We start from the raw sequence: 20969 nt of genomic DNA, 5'->3' as shown, positions 1-20969 counted from the left end.
TTAGTTTTCTTATTAGTGTTTATAGTTGCTGTCATTGATTCATTCATGTATTAAATGATCTCAATTTTTTAAATCAAAGGAACAATATGAATTATACTGTGAGATGGGATCCACCTTCCAACTGTGTAAAATATGTGCTGAAAACGATAAAGATGTAAAAATTGAGCCCTGTGGACACCTCATGTGCACATCCTGCCTTACATCCTGGCAGGTATGGATCTAAACCATGTTTTCTCTGCTATATAATTTCACGGAAGAGTTGGGTATTGTATATTTTTTGCAGATATAAAGGGTAGTCTGGTTTAAAAATCTTACCTCCATCCCTACCTTTCTTGTTTCCTCATTCCTGTCCTCCTTTCCTTCTCTTCCTCTCCTCCTTCCTTTTCTCCCTCTTTCCCTCTCTCATTCTTTTGTTTTTTTTTCTTCTTTTTTCACCCTCCCCCCTTTTCTTCTCTCAGGTTTGATCCCAAGACCTAGAACATGCTGAACACATACTCTCCCACTGAGCTTCTACTTCCAGCCTGTTAATTTCATTTTTATGCCTAGGAAATTTGATTCTAAGTATATCTGTTATTGTCATTTGTGTCCTCTGCAGGAATCAGAAGGTCAAGGCTGTCCTTTCTGCCGATGTGAAATCAAAGGTACTGAGCCTATTGTAGTAGATCCATTCGATCCTAGAGGAAGTGGCAGTCTACTGAGGCAAGGAGCAGAAGGAGCTCCTTCTCCAAATTATGAAGATGATGATGATGAACGAGCTGATGATTCTCTGTCCATGATGAAGGAATTGGCAGGAGCCAAAGTAAGACTGATTCACCCCTACCCCCACCCTTCCCCGCCCACCACCACCACCTTGGGGCTTGAACTTAGGCCTGGGCTCTATCCCTGAACTCTTCAGCTCAAGGCTAGTGTGCTTCTGGTTTTCTGGTGGTTAATTAGAGAAAAGAGTCTCACAGGCTCTCCTGCCCAAGCTGGATTTGAATTGTGATTTCAGATTTTAGCCTTCTGAGTAGCTAGGATTACAGGCATGAGCCACGCGTACCTGGCAACTGAAATGTTTTTAAGGGCTAACAATGTAGGTCAGTGGTCAAGTGCTTGACTAGATTAGATGAAACTCTAGGTTGATCATCCACACTACAAAAGAAAATTAAAATTAATATATCCATAGGGGAAATAATTGACAATCTACACAGGAAATTATTCACCATATTTCTAAAGAGAGAAATTCAGAAGACTGATTTGTCAACTACAGTCTGATTTATTTTAGCTTTCTTAAGTATTCACATGTTTAATAACTAAGATCTTGCTTATTGCCTTAGATAAATAGTTCAGTATAGACTGTTACGTAACATTTCAGATATCTCAGGCAAGTTGCAGGGAAGAGAATGTTATTTGAGAAGAGAATGTACATTATAGGTGAACACTGTTCAGCACGGATACATATAGCAAATGCTACCTGAGATTGTTAGACATATACTGTTTAAGTGGTGTAAGCATTTGGAAGAAGGAAATTAGCGGGCCAGGAGTTTGGCCTAGTGGTTAGAGTGCTTGTCGAGCATGCATGAAGACCTGGGTTGAACTCCTTGGTATCACATACATAGAAAAGCTAGATGTGGTGCTGTGGTTCAAGTGGTAGAGCTCTGGCTTTGAGAAAGCCCAAGTGCTCAAGCCCTGAGCACTAGCCCAGGACTGGCAAAAAAGGAAATTAGCATTTCCTCTAGGTGAGTAGTAATTGAAAGAGAATAAACCAACTTTATGTATATTAATTTATTAACTGTGGGGCATAAACTCAGGACCTCGGCACTGACCCAGGGCTTTTTCACTCAAGGATAGCATTCTAATACTTTGAGTGACAGCAGTACTTTTGGTTTTCTGGTAGTTAATTGGAGATAAAAGTCTCAATGACTTTCCTGCCTAAGCTGGCTCGAACCATGATTTTGGATCTTAGCCTCTTGAATAACTAGGATTACAGGCATGAGCCACTGGCACCTGGCTGAAAGCCAACTTTTTTTTTTTTGGCCAGTCCTGGGTTTAAGCTCAGGGCCTGAGCACTGTCCTTGAATTTTTCTCAAGGCTAGAGCTCTACCACTTGAGCCTCAGCACCACTTTTGGCCTTTTCTAAGTATGTGGTACCAAGGAATCAAACCCGGGTCTTTGTCCATGCTAGGCAAGCACTACCACTAGGCCAAACTCCCGGCCCTGAAAGCCAACTTTTATGAATATATAAATACCTGAAGAGAAGATGATTTGGCCATCTCATATTTTATTTAATTTCTTCTTGAGGGATACATGATTTTCAGACTTAAACATATTGATGTATTTTGCAAGTCACTTTTTTTTGGGGGGGGGTCAGTCCTAAGGGCTTAAACTCAGGGTCTCAATACTGTCCCTGAGCTTCTTTTGCTCAAGGCTAGCACTGTGCCACTTGAGCAACAACGCTACTTCTGGCTTTTCTGTTTATGTGGTAGTAAAGAATGGAACCCAGGACTTAATGCATGCTAGGCAAGCACTCTACCAATAAGCCATATTCCCAGCCTTTTGTTTTTGTTTTGCTTTTTATTTGGGTCATGGGGCTTGACCTCATAACCTGGGTATTGTCCCTGAGGTTTTTTTGCTCAAGACTAGTGCTCTACCACTTGAATCACAGCTCTTTTTTCATCTTTTTTGATAGTTAATGGATGGTAAGAGTCTCTGGAAGTAGGGCGAGGTGGCTCATGCCTGTAATCCTAGCTACTCAGGAGGCTGAGATCTGAGCATCGTGGTGTTCAAAGCCAGCCCAGGCACTAAAGACTGTGAGACTCTTATTTCCAATTAACCACTAGAAAACTGGGAAGTAGGACTGTAGCTCAAGGGGTAGGGTGAAGCCTTGAGCTGAAGAGCTCAGGGACAGTGCCCAGGCCCAGAGTCCAAGCCCCGAGACCGACCAAAAAGATAAAAAGTCTCTGGAAATTTCCTGTATGGGCTGCCTTTGAACTAGCATCCTCAGATTTCAGGCTCTTGAGTTGCTAGTATTACATATGTGAGCCATCAGTGCCTGATCTATGCAGTTCTTGACAGTTTACTGCAAGTTTATTTCAGTCATTCCTTGCTTGTTACAGGAAAAGGTTACATATATATGTACCAGTTGTTCCATATAAAATGCACATTGCCAGAAAAATAGTAATCTCTAGAGCTATTATTTCTTTGGAAGAACTCAAGATACTTTCCAGTGATATTCTTAATCTTGTTCTTCTCTTTGGGTCATTATAGTAACCACATAGTTATCATTTGGGTTATTACAACAGCTCAAGAACTATCATCTTTGATCTCTTTCCTTGTTTTACCCCATGTAACTTTTCCAGTGGTAACTTGTTGGAAAGTTAGTATCTGCTTCTTTCATTTTACATTGTTCATATTTTTAAAATCTGTTTTCAGGGGCTGGTAGTTTTGCCTAGTGGTAGAGTACTTGCCTAGCATGAACAAAGACCCAGGCTTGATTTCCTCAGTCCCACGTACATAGAAAAAAGCCAGAAGTGGTTTCTGTGGTTCTGTGGCTTAAGTGGTAGAGCTCTAGCCTTGAGAAAACCCAAGGACAGTGTTCATGCCCTGAGCCTAAGCCCAGGACTGGCCCCTCCCAAAAAATGTTTTCAGAATAGTTAGAAAATAGTAATAATTTTTAAAATTGTAAGCTAAGATGTTGGTTCTTATTGCCATATGTTAGTTGTATAGGGAGAGCCAGGATGCATTTATTTATTCATTCATTCATTCATTCATTCATTCATTCATTCATTTATTTAGTGGGGGCTTGAAATGGGCCTTAGGCACTGTCCCTGAGCTCTTCAGCTCAAGGCTACCACCCTACACTTGATCCAAACCCCACTTCCCATTTTTTAGAGGTTAATTGGAGGTAAGAGTCTCAGGTCCTTTTGTGCCTGGGCGGCTTTGAACCTTGATCCTCAGATCTCAGCCTCCTGAGTAGCTAAGATTATAGGCATGAGCCACTGTACCCTGGCTCAGGATGCTTTTATAGCTTTCCTTTTATGCATGCATCTGCCTACAGCTTACCATCTGTGATAGAGTGCCCTCTTATGGTAACACAAAAATAGTTCAGGACTGGAAGTTTCTGAGATTGCAGATTGGTTTGCATAACTGAGTGACCCTGAACCTGAGTTTGGCCTGTCACCAATTGTTCCAATTCATTGCTTTCATAGTATTTGCTATCTACAGCTTTAAAAAGAATTGAGCTGTGCGTGGTAGTTCACGCCTGTAATCCTAGCTAGTCAGGAGGCTAAGATCTGAGGATCCTGGTTCAAAGCTAGCCCAGGCACAAAAGAACCTGAGACTCTTATCTTCAGTTAACCTCTAGAAAACAGGAAGTGGGGCTTGGCTCAAGGGTTGGGCAGTAGCCTTAAGCTGTAGAGCTGAGGGACAGTGCCCAGGCCAAGTTCAAGCCCCATGACCCACACAAAAAAAGGGGGGGGGTGGGAATGTAGCTCTTTGGTAGAGTGCTTACCTAGTATGCATGAAGCTCTTGAGTTCGATTCCTCAGTACCACATAAGCAGAAAAAGCCAGAAGTGGCTCCAGTGTAGAGCCTTAGCCTTCAGCACAAAAAAGCTCAGGGACAGTGCTCAGGCAAGCCCCAGGACTGCCCCCACCCCCCCCCCAAAAAAAAAGAATTGAAAATGCCAGTTTTTCAACTACACAAGAGTAACATGTTAAATTCCATTGATTCTAGGTAGAAAGACCTCCTTCCCCATTCTCCATGGCCCCACAAGCTTCCCTTCCTCCAGTGCCACCACGACTTGACCTTCTTCAGCAGCGAGTATCTGTTCCTCCAACCTCTTCTGCTTTAGCAACTTGCTCCAAGGTAAGGTGGCAGTATACATTTGTGCAGTTTTCTGATTTTTGTTTTGTTTTAGTGGCAGTTAATTGATTTCTCCCATCTTGTTTTCACAGGCTGCTTCAGGCTCCCTTCATAAGGACAAACCTTTGCCAATACCTCCTACACTTCGAGATCTTCCACCACCCCCACCTCCGGACCGGCCATATTCAGTTGGAACAGAAACCCGGCCTCAGAGACGCCCCCTACCCTGTACACCAGGCGATTGTCCATCCAGGGACAAACTGCCCCCTGTCCCCTCCAGCCGCCTTGGGGACTCATGGCTGTCCCGGCCAATCCCCAAAGTACCAGTAGCTACTCCAAGCCCCAGTGATCCCTGGACTGGAAGAGAACTAACCAATCGGCACTCCCTTCCGTTTTCACTGTCCTCACAAGTAGAGCCCAGAGCAGATGCGCCGAGGCTTGGAAGCACGTTCAGTCTGGATACCTCCATGGTGAGCTCTAGTTTTGAAGTTAATTTAGCCTATTAAGTATTTGTGGACAGGTTTGATGGGTCAGAGGTTTTTCTAGGGAATGTTTAAGGAGGCAAAATAAACAAGTCAAAATAAAATTATTGTAATAACCGAATGAGATGAATATGAGCAGATAGGATTGAGGTTTGTACTATTATGCCTGGCTGTGGGGCAAAGTGTTGGCCCTCATGTCCCCCCTCTCCCCCCTCCCCATTTAGGCAGTTAGGGGGCTTGAACTCTGGTTCTGGGCACTGTCCCTGAGCTCTTCAGCTCAGATTAGTGTTCTACCACTTTGAGCCATAGCAGCACTTCTGGTTTTCTGGTGGTTAATTGGAGATAAGAATCTCTGGGCTTTCCTGCCAGGGCTGTCCTTGAACCACAATCCTCAGTTCTCAGCCTCCTGAGTAGCTAGGATTATAGGCATGAGCCTTTAACACTTGGCTACTAGAAGTTCCTTTTAAGGTTTAGAGAAAGGAGAGACTTTTTCCAGCTAGTACAGTCATGAAGGCTTTGTAGAAAGTGGCATCTGATTCTGAAATATTCTTTGAACGATGCAGAAAGTGGATGTTTAGGTCTCTTTTTTTTTTCCCCGCCAGAAAAAGAACATACATAGTTATTCCATGCCTAAGGCATGAGTGGGAGTATTAAAGATCATACATAGCTTTAGGGTATATCAGAGCCACAAAAAGGGCCTTAACACCTTCAGTATTCCTCCAGGAAGGTTGAGTTTATTCAGTAGAAAATGAGCAAAACTCCGAAGTTTTTTTTTTTTCCCAGTTGTGGGGCTTGAACTCAGGGCCTGAGCACTGTCCTTGGACTTTTCTCAAGGCTATAACTCTACCCTTGAGCCACACCACCACTTTCAGCTTTTTTCTATGTATGTGGTGCTGAGAAATGGAACCCTGGTCTTTGTGCATGCTAGACAAGCACTCTACCACTAGGCCAAACTCCTGGTTTTAAATTAGTAGAATGACATGACCAAAATGAAGCATTAAAGAGATTAATCTACCAGTATGCAGGATAGATTAGAAAGATAGTAGATTGAAAAATACAGATTAATGGTCCTTTGTCTATACTTGCAACAAGGGATCAGAGTGGGTATAAGAAAGGAATATTACTTGTTGCTTCATTTGAGTACTCACCAAAAGTTTTGCTTCACAAACTATATTCTGATGGAAGTAGAAAGAACATTAAGTAAGTAAATATATATGTTTGTAGTGGTAAGTATAGTGGAGAAAAACAGCTTAAAAAGAAGGGTATAGAAGAGCTGGAGTTGAGGCAGACAGTTCTGAAAGGGATGGAATACAGTTTTCAGCCAAGATCCTGAAGCAGCTGTTGGTTGAGCAAGCTATGTGATCAGTCAAGAACCATTCCAAAATAAAAAGGAAAGAAATGAATTTGGGAGAGGTTGAGTTGAGAAATTGTAGAGGGGGATGTACTGGAGCTAGCGTCAAGTAATAAGCAAGTGGGAGAGTTGTTTCTCTGAGCAGAAATGGGCATCTAGATTAGGTGGAACCAGATAAGGCTCAGAAACAGTAAGTAGAAAAAAAATGAGAATAGATCACACACACATAAACACAGGCACAAACACGCACACAGATCTTGTAAACCTTGTTTACTTAGAGACATGTTGGATTTGAGCTAGAACTAACAATTAGTAAAGAGAAGAAATCTAAGAAGGAGATGGAGAAAGATGAGGAATATGATGGCATCCAGCTAAATATTTCTTGGTTGTACACTTCAGTGGCATCTAGTGAAAGTGGATATGTCTGACTTTCAGGTGACTTCAGTACAAAATAACCATTTTGAGTTTGAATTTGGCCATATTTTATCCAGAAAATGGCACTAGTCTAGACTAATTTAGACTAGTCTGAATAGTCTAAATGATTCAGTTTTCTTTCTTTTTTTTGGGGGGGGGGGTGCGTGTGTGAGGCGGTCATGGGGCTTGAACTCTGGGCCTGGTGCTGTCCCTGAGCTCTTCTGCTCAAGGCTACTGCCCTACTCCTTGAACCACAGGTTTTCTAGTGGTTAATTGGAGATGAGTCTCATGGACTTAATCCCTGGGCTGGCTTTGAACCTCAGTACTCAGATTTCAGACTCCTGAGTAGCTAGGATTACAAGCGTGAGCCATCATGCCTGGCTAACCCTGGCCTTTTCTGTCTAACCCTGAAAGCAGCTGTGATTGTGTCAAATGTGTAATCCTTGGGCATTGCCTAGACAGTGTGAGAACTGTGTATATTAGTATCATTGTGATTCTGAATTGGTTTAGTAAAGGAGATACTTAGCTGTGGCATCTTTTCAACACTTTTCATTCCAGAATATGAATAGTGGCTCATTAGCAGGCCCAGAATGTGAGCAGCCCAAAATCAAACCTTCTTCTTCGGCTAATGCTATTTATTCTCTGGCAGCTAGGTAAGTAAACTAAAGCTATATTTTATTTGATGGAGTTGGTACTTTTGGGGTAGGGTGGGGTGGAGGATGGGATGGCGAGGACAAGATCTCACTGAGTAGTCCAGACTGACTTCACACTTGTGCTTGTCTATTTCTAAAAATTAGGGCCTAGAGGAATAGCTTAGTGATGGAGAACTTGTCTGGCATGTGTAGAAATCCGATGATCGATCCCTAGCACTAACTCTGTCCCCAATTCTTGGAAATCCTAGGAGAGCTAGTCCAGCTAGTCCCAGAATTGGTTACTTTTTTTTTTTTTTTCGTTGTGGGGCTTGAACTCAGCCTGGGTGCTCACTGTTCCTGAGCTCTTTAGCTCAAGGTTACCACTCTACCCCTTGAGCCACAGCGCTCCTTCTGGTTTTCTGGTAATTAATTGGAGATAAGAGTCTCATGTACTTTAGTGCCAAGTATAGCTTTGAACCATGATCCTTAGATCTCAGCCTCCTGGGTAGCTAGGATTACAGGTGTGAGCCACCACCACCGCCTCTTCAGCATGTTTTACAAGAAAAATCTAAGAGTTAAAAAGTAATCAAGGATGCTGTGGCTCAGCCTGTAATCCTAGCTCTAAGTCTTGAGCCACACCTCCCCTTCCAACTTTTTGCTAGTTAATTGTACATAAGAATCTCACACAAGGCCAGGAGTTTGGCCTAGTGGTTAAAGTGCTTGCCTAGCATGCACGAAGACCGGGTTCAATTCCTCGGTACCACATATATAGAAAAAAGCCGGAAGTGGTGCTGAGGCTCAAGTGGTAGAGCTCTAGCCTTGAGAAAGTCCAAGGACAGTGCTCAGGCCCTGAGCTCAAGCCCAAGACTGGCCAAAAAAAAAAAAAAAAAAGAATCTCACACAAGCCGGGTGTGGTGGTGTGGTGGTGGCTCACACCTATAATCCTTGCTACTCTGGGGGCTGAGGTCCTAGGATCAAGGTTCAAATCCATCCAGGTTCAAATCCATCCAGCCCGGGCACAAGGGCACAAAAGAACCCGAGACTCTTATCTCCAATTAACCTCTAGAAAATGGGAAGTGGGAAGTGGGGCTTGGCTCAAGGGGAAGTCGGTAGCCTTGAGCTGAAGAGCTCAGGGACAGTGCCGGCCGAGTTCAAGCCTCATGACCCCTACAAAAAAAAAACCTTTATACACTAGTGTAATATATGAAAATGCATCAATTTTAGAGTTGGAATTTGTTATATATTTCTAACATATATCAGAAAGCTACTTGCTGTTTCTTATGAAAGTTGAGTGCTAGCACTAGAAGTGGGATAGTACAAGGAAGCGTACTGGAGGTTGGGAGTAACGAACCAGGGACCCACTTCTTTATGACACATCTCAAGCAGAATAGCTATAGTTTTGATCAGATGAGAGTGGGATTTGTGTTTGGTGTGCTTCTTCCTAAATCCTCAAACGTTGTGTAGGTGACATATACTTTTTGCTCTCTCACATTTTGAGTTATATCTGTTTTGAAGCTGCCTGATTTGCAATGGAAAGTTTTCCAACGGAATCCCTTTTCTCTTAATTATATCTTTCATTTTCTAGACCTCTTCCAGTGCCAAAACTGCCACCTGAGGAACAGGGTGAGGGTGAAGAGGACACCGAGTATATGACTCCCTCCTCTAGACCTCTAGGGCTTCAGAAGCCAGAGCTGAAATGGCCTCTGGAGACAGCCCAGTGTGCACGGTACACGACACGCCTGTTTCGGGGCAAATACCTTTGTGTGGGTTATTCACATGACATTCCTCACCTGCTTGGCTTGCTGCTTGCAGATACTGTTACTAGTTACTACAGCCTGAATCTGAATCTAATCCCTAATGTGGAAGGCTCTGGTAGCTGCAAGCAATTACCTCCTGAAAGCAGTTACTTAGCATTGCTGTGACCTTCTGAATATGCTCGTGTTCATCATTGATCTCAAAACATTTATAAGTGATAATGGCATGAAGAAAATGTGTATTAAGAAAATCAGGGTCTTGGGACCAAGAGTATGGCCTAGTGGTAGCGTGCTCACCTAACATACACAAAGCCCTGGGTTCGATTCTCCAGAACCACATACACAGAAAAAGCCAGAAGTAGCGCTGTGGCTCAAGTGGCAGAATGCTAGCCTGCCACTAGTGTCCAAGGACCAGGCCCTGATTTCACTCCCTAGGACTGACGAGAGAGAGTGGGGGAGGGGGAGAGATCATGATCTTAAAGTAGTTGTGAACAGATAGGTCTTCATGAGTTTGCTGGTAACGATTGTTTTCAAAGGTCATTGTGCTTCTTTCCCTCTGGTTCAGAGCGTGTGATTGTGACCAGCAGACTGATAGCTGTACTTATGAAGCTATGTATAATATTCAGTCTCAGGCGCCATCTGTCACCGAAAACACCTTTGGTGAGTAGCCTCTCTGCTGTTAGAAATGGACGTGCCTGGCATGATGGTGTGTGCTTTTAATCCCAGCATATGGAATAGTAAGGCAGAAAGAGAGTGAACTTGTGTCTGGCCTGGACTGCATTGGAACTTTGAGTCTAGTATGGGCTACATAGAAAGAGAAAGGCGGGCACTGGTGGCTCATGCCTGTAGTCTTAGCTACTTAGGAGGCTGAGATCTGAAGATTGAAGTTTGAAGCCACCTCAGTCTATGAGACTCTTACCTCCAGTTAATCACCAAAAAACCCCACAGAAGTTGAGCTATAGTGCTAACCTTAAGCGAAAAGACTCAGGGACAGTACCCAGGCCCTTAGTTCAAGTCCCAGAACCAGCACAAAGAAAATAAAAGGGGCTAGAAGTATGACTCAAGTAAAATCATCAACCTAGCAAGAGTGAATCCTAGAGTTCAAACCCTAGTACCACAGAAGTGTGGAGGGAGATAGCAAAAGAAGAAAATCATTGATACATGATAGGGCTTACCTTGGAACACTTGGCGGAGATAGCTTGACCTAAGGAGAAAATTATTTCTAATACTACTTGGCAACATCTTTGATTCATAGGCAAACAACTAGGTCCTTTCCCATCATTCCAGGGCCTAGAGACATTCTTTTATATGGCCAGACCTGTGATGTTGGCAACTCCATTTTATTCCCACTGCATTGATGAAATTCTTTTTTTTGGTGGGGGGCAGGGGTGGGGAGTCAGTTATGGGGCTTCGGCTTGAGTGCTGTCCCTGAGCTCTTCAGCTCAAGCCCCTTGAGCCACAGTGCCACTTCCTGTTATCTGGTGGTTAATTGGAGATAAGAGTCTCACAGTCTTTAGTGCCCAGGCTGGCTTTGAACTGCAATCCTCAGATCTCAGCCTTCTGAGTAGCTAGGATTACAGACGTGAACCACTGCGCCCAGCTGATAAAATTCTTTTGTATGTGAGTGATAAACACTCAATTCCCATGTTAACTACTTATCTTGAGTTGAAAGCTCAAGAAGTCTTCACACAAAGGAGCCTTGGCTTATCCAAGATGAAATGCAGATAGCAATGATTTAAAAGAAATGGCAGTTTCAGAGTTGGGCATCAGTGGCTATTAACCTTGGCAAAGTAATCTTTTGACCTGTTCTATAGCACAGCTGCGGGATTGGGGCAGATGATTTCTTTCTGTTTTTGCCAGTCCTGGGGCTTGAACTCAGAGCACTGCCCTTGGGCTTTCTCAAGGCCTAGTCCGATACCACTTGAGCCACCGCACCACTTCAGGGTTTTTTTCTATGTATGTGGAACCAAGGAATCAAACCTGGGTCTTCATGCATGCTAGGCAAGCACCACTAGGCCAGACTCCTGGCTGTCCACAGAGCTTCATGGCAGACAGGGAGTGACTGTCAAACAAAATGAATGGTTGTGTGCATGAATGAATGGGTGCCCCTAGGGGCAGGAGAAGACAATAACTGCCAACTTTTTTCCAGGTGAAGGGAATTTGGCTGCAGCCCACACCAACACTGGCCCTGAAGAGCCAGAAAATGAGGATGATGGGTATGATGTCCCTAAACCTCCCGTGCCCGCTGTGCTGGCCCGCCGAACGCTCTCAGACATTTCTAATGCCAGCTCCTCCTTCGGTTGGTTATCTCTGGATGGGGATCCCATGACAAGTGAGTCTCTGGGCTTACTTTGTTCTGTGTTGTTGTCTGGTTCCTAGTTTTATTTTACTGGAACACATAACCAGCTCTGGTGGTGGTCAGTGGGAGATAGTAGTAAACTGTGTATGCTGTACTGTGTATCTAAATGGAAGGAAAGTGGTCCAAAGTCTCAAATTTAAAAATCAGTCTATAGTCAGATTTTTGAGGCTTTGCCTAACTTAGAAATAACTATGGATCCTCAGTGCTAAAGGGAAGGTAGAGTTTCTAGTTCTTTCAGGTTGCCTTGTGACAATGAGAATTAAGTTTGATAGTTCAGATCTCTGTTCCTTCTTTCTGGGCCTCGTCCCACTGGAAGGAAGGTGCGCTTCATTTAGGAGATAGTTTAATAAGGAAACGAGATCCCCAATCCTGCCTTTCAAGATGGTCATTTAGCTCATTTGTTAGAGCGGCTGGGTTCCCTCCTAGCATAACGAGTCAGTAAATAAAGTTAAGCCTTTTGTGATATAGGAACACAGACCTGCAACTGACAGGAATTCAGTAATATCTTGTTAGTACACTGTTCTAATTACTGTTACTTCATGAAGTGAAGATTTCCCCAGACTTGCAAATTTTTCCCCCTATTTTTTCTAGACTTCTCTGAGGGCTCCCAAGTTCCTGAGCGGCCCCCTAAACCATTCCCTCGGAGAATCAACTCTGAACGGAAAGCAAGCAGCTGTCAACAAGGTGGTGGTGCCACTGCTGCTGCTAACACTGCCCCCTCGCCACAGCTCTCCAGTGAGATCGAGAGCCTCATGAGTCAGGGCTACTCCTACCAGGACATTCAGAAAGCTTTGGTCATTGCTCACAACAACATCGAAATGGCCAAAAACATCCTCCGGGAATTTGTTTCTATTTCGTCTCCTGCTCATGTAGCCACCTAGCACATCTCTCCCTCGCGTGGCTTCAGAGGACCCGTAAGCCAGGCTCAAGGAGCACCAAGGAGGGCAGAGGTTTCTTTGGGGACTTCGGTGAGGTCCTGCCATCTCTACTGGGATCACATGATGCCCATGGTTCCAAGATTTCAAAGCAGTGGAATGAAAATGGAGCAGCTAGTGTTTTGTTGTATCAGTCTTGAGAATATATTTGCAGATGTCCTTTGGTCCCTGCTTGGAGAGAGAATGGAGTGGATTTTTATTGCTGGGGAGCTGGCCCAAAGCAGCAGAGCAAGCATTGTTTTGTAAACTCTAATTGAGAACTTGAGGCTCTTCTGAGTTAGGGATGTGATGATGTGTGTGTGTGTGTGTGTGTGTCTGTCTGTCTGTCTGTCTCTGTGATTGTATATGTCCTATAAGATTATCCTGCTGTGTGTGTTAATCCCAGATGGGGAATAGCACAAAAGGTTCAGGAAGGAATCTTTAAAGACTTCCATCTCCTGTGGTATTGCACCTAACCCTCGTGTGTATTACAGCTTTCAACACTCCTCTTGGGCTTGGATTATTACATGCATAATGGAAGTCTTTTATGTTGAGAACACCTTCCTCCTCTGTTCTTTCCCTTATCTGTTTCCTCCTCCAGGTGTTCTGTTATTGGCAGTGGGCTTGCTATCTCATTGTGACCAGTCTTACTATAAAGTCAAGCAGTTTATTAGATACTCTCTATGATGTGTGATATTATTGGTTTCTTTTAGAGCTAGATGAAAGGGAAAATGCTGTTGCTCTCTTGTTAGTCATGTTTGACGCAACTAACACTGGTCATTCCAAAGTGCAGTTTATAGAAACATTGAATTTGTTAAAAATAAGATGTTTGAATTATCCTAACACATAATGACCAATTTGAGTTAGAGGCCTTCAAATACATTCCGTGTCATCCCCAGGGTTATCATCTGGGGAAGTTGTTACCTTGGTGCCAGGTGTGTGTTTTGGTGCAGGTCATGAGTCTTTCTACTTAATGGGAAGGGACGAACATTGATTCCAGGGTGACTTTCTGACCTGAGTACCATGAAACTTTCAGGAAGTTTGATTCACATGCACTGAATAGACAATAAAAGTTTTTATTCCCAGGAAATCAATTTTAGTTTATATGGTATATTCTTTTGAACATAAGCCAAGGTAGAGTTTCAGTAATGGATTTTCTTTGCTTATAAGGAATAGGGCACCACCCATGGTAACAATGTTTTGCTGATAATTAGTACCTTTCCTGTATATTGGTAGTGTTCATGAACTTGGTTCTGTTGTGCCCAAGTATTTGGGAATGGAGTGCTTATTTCTTCCTTTCCTTGCTCTTTTCCTAGGTTTTATGTATAATTACTGTGTTCACAATAATTAGATACTGTTCATTGTGAAGTTAATCAGAGACAATGTGGGGAAATGCTGGCAGTTTGTATAATTAGGAGTTCATAAAGAAGACTCCTATTGCTACTGCAGGGTGGCAGTCTCTGTTAGGATCTCCTAACTTCCATAGCAGCATGAACCCCTTTCTTCTTTAGAAACAAGCTAGCTTTCCCATAAATCTGCCTTGCTCGGGACCTAAGTAATGCTGTTATCAGAAATGACCCTCCTTAAATCAGTTTCTTTTCATTCAGACATCTTTGGAACTAAAAGCTTCTAGTTCTTCCTTCCCTTGGCATCTGGCTACTCTAGGATCTTTGTGTTTTATCCTCTTGCCAGTGCTATTTATATTCCTGGAGCAGATAATAAAGGCCCTCATGTTGAAGTTCCATGGTTACCCAGTGTCTTCTCTCATGGCTGGAAACAGTAACACACAGCAGGTGCCAGAGGTCTTGTGTTGGGGTACAGGGAGGCCTGAGAGTGGCAAAAGAAACAGTAATCTACCCTCAACTTCAAGATGTTGGTAACATTGAGTTTTGTATTCTATTTAAACATTGAATTCTGGCCCGGACAAAGAAATAGAAAAAAAGTGACAGCAGTTTTCAGGCCTATCCATATTGTAGGGTTTATTTTATTTTTATTTTTGATGGTTGTGGGGCTTGAACTCTGGGTCTGGGCACTGTTCCTGAGCTCTTCAGTACAAGGCTAGCACTTGACTCTTTGGGCCACAGCACCACTTCCAGGTTTCTCATGGTTAATTGGTAATAAGAGTCTCACAGACTTTCCTGCCCGGGTTGGCTTTGAATGACCTCAGCCTCCTGAATAGCTAGGATTACAGGTGTGAATCACCGGCACCCGGCTATAGTTTTTCTTTTTTGCAGAAATTGCCCATAGTGTGAAGATCTGTGAAAAAGCCCTGGCCTTTTAAGTGTCCTCATATCTTCTCTGGAGTCCAATGCTCATACTATCTAGACTCAAGGCATCTCCTCCCTTCTTTTCCTGAGCTCCATGTAACAGCTTGAGTCAGTTCTGAAAGTGTGGCCCATGGCCCATAACTGACAGCTTGGGTGTGTAGTTTGTCAGCTGTTTGTTTCAAGCGCTCAAGTTTGCCTGCCTATGTCCTGAAACTGCTGGGAACTTCTGGAAAGGTTTTGTACAGCTCTCATCTTGGAGATAGTCCCCAAACTTGGATTTCTTTTTTCTTTTCCTTTCTTTTCTTTTTTTTCCTCCCTCCCCCCACCCCCAGTCCTGGGGCTTGAACTCAGAGCCTGGGCACTGTCCTTAGACACTTTTTGCTCACTAGTGCTCTTTCACCTAAGCCACTGCGCAGTAGAGCATGGAGCACAGAGCACGTGACTCATGCTTGTAATCCTAGCTACTCTGGAGGCTAAGATCTGAAGATCAAGATTCAAAGCCAGCCCTAGTACCTTAGTACCTGAGACTCTTATCTCTAATTAACCTCTAGAAAATGAGAAGTGGGTAGGCTCAAGGGTAGGATGGTAGCTTTGAGCTGAAGAGCTCAGGGACAACACCCAGGCCCAGGGGTAGAGCAATAGCCTTGAGCTGAAGCACTCAGGGACAGCATCCAGGCCAAATTCAAGCCCCATGACCCACCAAAAAAAATACCCACAGTGCCACTTCTGGATTTTTCTATGTATGTGGTACCAAGGAATCAAACCCATGGTGAGCACTCTACCACTAGGCCAAACTCCCGGCCTTCTGTTTTCTTTTAAGGCATCAGTAACTCCTTCATCCTCCATTTGTGCAGCAGTATGTAATTATTTGGCTCTAATGAATTTTACTAAAATTGCCCTTTCATGACCAGATTTTTATTTTGAGTTTTCACATTTTGACAAGTCCTCTCTTTTTCTTTCTAAATATAAATAGTTGGTATAGTCAAGAAAACCACTTAAGCATTTTTCTCTTTTCTCTTAATTCATAAGGCTGTTATATTCAGCCCACTTTACTCCTTTTGTCATGTCTGTCTGCCTCATTGGTAGGTCACTGTCATACAGCTTCTAGGGCTGAGCTTTTATTGTTGTTGATTGTAGAGCTTGAACTCAGGGCCTGGGTCCTGTTCTTGAGTGCTTTTGCTCAAGAAGGTAGAGTGCTCAGTCTACCACTTTGAGTCACACCACCACTCCTTGTCTTCTGGTGGTTAATTGGCGATAAAGTCTCATGGACTTAGCTGTTCCAGCTGGCTTTTGAACCATAATTCCCAGATCTTAGCCTGCTGAGTAACTAGGATAACAGGTGTGAGCCACCAGCACCCAACACTTTTTTTTTTTTTTTAAATGGTGTTGGTACTGGAACTTTAACTCATATCCTACTACTCTTGCATTTTCTGCTCATGGCTGACCATGGGAAAAGGTTCAGGACTGGACATTTTTTTTTTTTTTTTTGCTAGTCCTGGGCTTGAGCTCAGGGCCTGAGCACTGTCTGGGCGTTCGCAAAGCTAGAGCACTTCTGTCTTTTTCTATGTATGTGGTACCAAGGAATCGAACCTGGGTCTTCGTGCATGGTAGGCAAGCACTCTTATCACTAGGCCAGACTCCCAGCCACAGGACTGGACTTTTTAATCTTCTTGTTCCATTTTCTTTCTGCTAAAGTAAAAGGTTCTTAAAGTGGTAATAAGTAAATAAATCACTCTGTGGTCTCTATAATATATACCTCCTTTTAAATTAAATAGTAGACTGGCAGCTTATCTCAGACTTTGTAAATATTTATTTAAACAGTGATTTCTGCCTGTGGCTGATCATTCTTTACTCACTTACCCTCTCTTTCCTTAACCCCACCCTCCATCTTCTGCCATTCTTCTGTTCGCTTCCTGTCAGACTCACCAGGGGCTCTGATTCGTAATAGCGCTGTTTGTATCATTCAGTTGTTTGTAATTTTTGAAAATTTAGGAAGTCACTGTTCTTCATACTTCAAATATTTATTTCCTCTCTAGAAAAATAAAATGTTTTATGGTCCAAAATAAGTTTTGTATCACAGGTTGGTTCCATGATGGGGCCCAACTTGACTATTCCCCTTGTGGCTCCATTAATGTCTTTTATAGGCCATCAGCGGTGGTGTTACTGCAGAATATTTTCCTACCTCACATCATAAAAGGCAGATGGTAATTATCTTTGAATTCACTTTCTATTGGCCTTTTTGGGGGGTGGGGAGCGGAAAGGTAAAGGGGCCAGTCCTGGGTCTTGAACTCAGGGTCTGAGCCCTGTGCCTGTTTTTTTGTTTGTTTGTTTGTTTAAGACTAGTGCTCTAGCACTTGAGCCACACCTCTACTTCAGGCTTGCTTTTTAAAAAGTAGTTTATTGGAGATAAGAGTCTCATGGACTTTCCTGCCTAGGCTGGCTTCAGACTGCCATCCTCATAACTCAGCCAACTGAGTAGCTAGGATTATAGGAATAAGCCACCAGTGGTCAGCTGCCATTGGCCTCTCTGACTCTGGAATGACTAAATAACAGTATTTGGACCATTGGCCTGACTACAGCAGTTTGATTGTTCATTCAGCAAATAAGTGTTTTTGAATAATTGTTGTCTGTTAGAACCATCAGCCACTGATATTGGGTTGTGCCTGAGTTGTCTAACACTTTTATGGGCCCCTAAAATAGCTCTTCCCAATGTGATTGGGCAATTTTTACTCACAGCTCTTTTATGGAGGCTTACTTTTCCTTGTAGCGCTATTTTGACTAAAAATCAGTTCCAGAATTCGCTATTAAACCCCTGTTATGGTCTGATAGCTTTGATAATATTTTTCTTACGTATGTTGGTGGAACCTGCTTGGCATTGTACATTAGGGCATTAAGTGCTTATGCAGAGCATTTGCCTATGGCCCCCTTTCCAATCTAGTGCCTTCCTTGATCTTTTCATTTTTTGTTTCACCACTCTCCCTTGCTGGGAATATTTCCTTTCACCTGGCACCATCTCTTGAACTATTTGACATTTGTTTTCCTATCCTTTGATACCTTCGTGGCTAATTCTGTACTAGAAAGGCTGAAGATAATGAGGAATGGCACCTGATGATGTTCAGTCAGTTTGGTTTTTTAAGAGCTGGTCTGGGACACAAGCTGGGTTCCCAGTGCTCTGCATGTCAGCCTGCTGGCTCCCAGAGCTCACTGTCAAGGCATCGTTATTCTCCTAGACCTTAAAGCTTCAAAATTCAACCTGAGGTATTCTAACTCTATAAAGCGTTAGCAGCATACTTTGATCTCAGCCTGCACACAGCAGTCCTTTATAGGAATATACTTAGTGCATGGAGAACTGCTGGTGGCAGAACTCAGTGGAGACATTATTTTTAACTCTCCAGGTTAGGGACCCTTGGACATAAGAAATACTCAAGCTAAGGAAAAGGAGGGTATTGTCATAAGAAAGTTTGGGCTTTCATGTCATAGGATAGGAAATTCAGCTGGCTCTTAACGTGGTGCCAAACTGGGAAATGTCACACTTGGTCCTTCTTCCTGTTTCACACCTGGTGTACAAGATCCCCAAATAGCATCCCAGTCCTCAAATCCACATAAACATCTGGTCACTCTGAACAAATAAATGCCCAGTTTACCTTTGTTCATGTACTAAGTAATATACAGCCCATTGATTAGCTGTTCCCTACCAGTGGGCCTTCTACATAGAACGGAGAAGCAGACAGGCAGCCTTAGAAAAATCCTTCAGCTGGAAGCTGAGGGTTCCCCAGGGAAGTGCCTGTGGACTTAGTAGCCACCCTGAAAGGATGCCACTAATGTAGCAAAGCTGTTACTATCTTGCCTTTATGAGTGTGGAAAAGCAGATGTGAGAATACGTTTGAGTCATCAGGAAAATCTTTAGGCTCCTTTCTAGTCACTGTCATCTTCTTAAGAGTCTTGACATCTTGTGGCCTAGTCTGTTCCTGAATGGCATTTCTTGTTTTGTTGTTTTTTGGTCATAGGACTTGAACTCGGGGCCTGGGCGCTGTCCCTGAGCTCTTCAGCTCAAGGCTACCGCTCTACCCCTGGAGCTACAGTGCCACATTGGAGATAAGAGTCTCATGGACTTTTGTGCCCAGGCTGGCTTTGAACCTCCATGCTCAGATCTCAGCCTCCTGAGTAGCTTAGGATTACAGGCGTGAGCCACCGTGCCTGGCTCCTGAGTGGCATTTTTTAGGCACCATTCAACTCAGGCCTTGGCCTTTTCCAGTTGTTTAGAGGTGGTGGCTCTCACTGTAGCCACCCCTTGAGCTTCTTGTCCCTCTCCAGGCCTTCATGCTGAATCATGTTCATCTATGGTCCTGCTCTGTGTTCTGCCTGCCCTTCTCCCCCATCTCATTTTTCTGTGTAGGAGGGAACTCTGGGGTGATGCTTTTCCTCAGCACCACAGAAACTGCCTTGCCAGTGAGAGGAGGAGGTCCTAGTTGTGACACCTGCCATTCGTGTGAAGAGAGCTCTTACTGTAAGCTCTTTAGAACGAGTACTTACATCTCCCTTGTTTATGTGCTTCTTTTTTTTTTTTTTTTTGGTTGGTCCTGGGGCTTGAACTCTGGGTCTGGGCATTGTCCCTGAACTCTTCAGCTCTAAGCTACCGCCCTACCCCTTGAGCCTCAGCCCCACTTCCCATTTTCTAGTGAATAATTGGAAATAAGAGTCTCACGGTCTTTAGTGCCCAGGCTGGCTTTGGACCAAGATCCTCAGATCTCAGCCTCCTGGGCTGAGATTTCAGGGGTGAGCCACTGCACCTGGCTTGTTTTTGTTTTTTGTTTTTAAACTATGTTTCTGCTTGCCTGGATCTTTGGATCTTTTTTATCCCATCCTAGAGCCTGTCCTGAGTTGTAGGCATTTTATATTGCCTTGCTTATAACTTTTTTAAACTACTAGAGTCATTTGGTATACACAGAAGTAACTTAATAATCCAAAGATACACATCAAGGCACATAGGGAGGGCGGGTCATCAGACTCTGACAGTCTAGTCTAGGCTCCTGAGTGAAGTAGCAGAGAGACAGCAGTGCCATGTGCCTTCACAGTGTCCCAGGGAATCTGGGTTGGTTCCAAAGGGAAGTATTAGTACTTTTTGGTTCTAGAAAGTAGCACAAGAGTAAGAGATGGGGAAATAGGAAGAGCAAGCTCTACATTCATTCAGCGCCAGATGGAAGGCCAGTGCTGTACAGAGATGTTGCACCCTCTTCCTTAGTATCATACTTGAGAAACTTGTAGCTGGCCCCACTCCCTGTATTTATCCAGAGCCAATGTGGAAAGCCAACCTCAGATTCCCCACTGATCTGGCAGTTGAACAAATCAGCAGAGTTCTCACTACCTGGCCCTGTATTCTTGATTCACTCCTCCACTGTACTTAAGGCAGGCCTCCATATTGCCTGGCATGTTCTCCTTCTGCCCTGAACCAAATGGGAGGCCAGAGAATAAAGTTGTTCAACAGCTGCTTGGCCTTACACAGCCTCCCCCACAGGCCCTGAGATGGGCGGGCACACTTACGTTTCCCTTCTCCCTCTACCTCTGGCCTTGTGGTGCTGAGGGTGGCAGTGCAGTGGCTGTCTTGAAACTAAAGAATCAGGCTACAGAAGAATCTGACCCTGCTCCTCACCCAAAGCTCCTCCTGCTTATCCAGCTGAGCTGCCACCTGACCTTCCCTTCTCACTGCTGTTGCTCTGAGATCTTGGTCTGACATCTGCTGAAACCTGGGTGACTGTGGCGGCTGGGCAGTGCCTCCTACATCTGCTTTCTGGCTGTGGTGACTTGAGATTTTTAACCTTATATATCTTTTTCCTTTCTTCAAAACAAAACAATTTTTAGCACACTGAAAAAAAATGAAACCAAATGTTTTGTGCCTTTCTAAGGCAGCACTGTATCCCAGGCTGCATTTTAGGACTTAATATGGAAATACCAGTC

The 20969-nt window shown here is 43.7% G+C and overlaps 1 protein-coding gene across 1 annotated transcript in view; it reads left to right on the top strand.

The window, feature by feature from the left end:
- The window catches only part of Cbl (Cbl proto-oncogene), a 48855-nt gene extending 35433 nt beyond the window's left edge, over positions 1-13422 (top strand). Inside the window, exons 8-16 of the mRNA XM_090319343.1 lie at positions 80-211; positions 596-799; positions 4713-4844; positions 4934-5311; positions 7647-7741; positions 9306-9446; positions 10040-10134; positions 11624-11806; positions 12425-13422. Coding sequence (XP_090175469.1) covers positions 80-211; positions 596-799; positions 4713-4844; positions 4934-5311; positions 7647-7741; positions 9306-9446; positions 10040-10134; positions 11624-11806; positions 12425-12714 — 1650 coding nt within the window. The 3' untranslated portion in view covers positions 12715-13422. The remainder of the gene's footprint in view (positions 1-79; positions 212-595; positions 800-4712; positions 4845-4933; positions 5312-7646; positions 7742-9305; positions 9447-10039; positions 10135-11623; positions 11807-12424) is intronic.
- Positions 13423-20969: the final 7547 nt, after the last annotated feature.

The sequence above is a fragment of the Megascapheus bottae genome, chromosome 27, assembly GCF_031878675.1.
Source record: "Megascapheus bottae isolate mThoBot1 chromosome 27, mThoBot2.hap1, whole genome shotgun sequence".
NCBI classification, from domain to species: Eukaryota; Metazoa; Chordata; class Mammalia; order Rodentia; family Geomyidae; genus Megascapheus; species Megascapheus bottae.
This window is presented reverse-complemented; position numbering and strand designations above follow the sequence as displayed.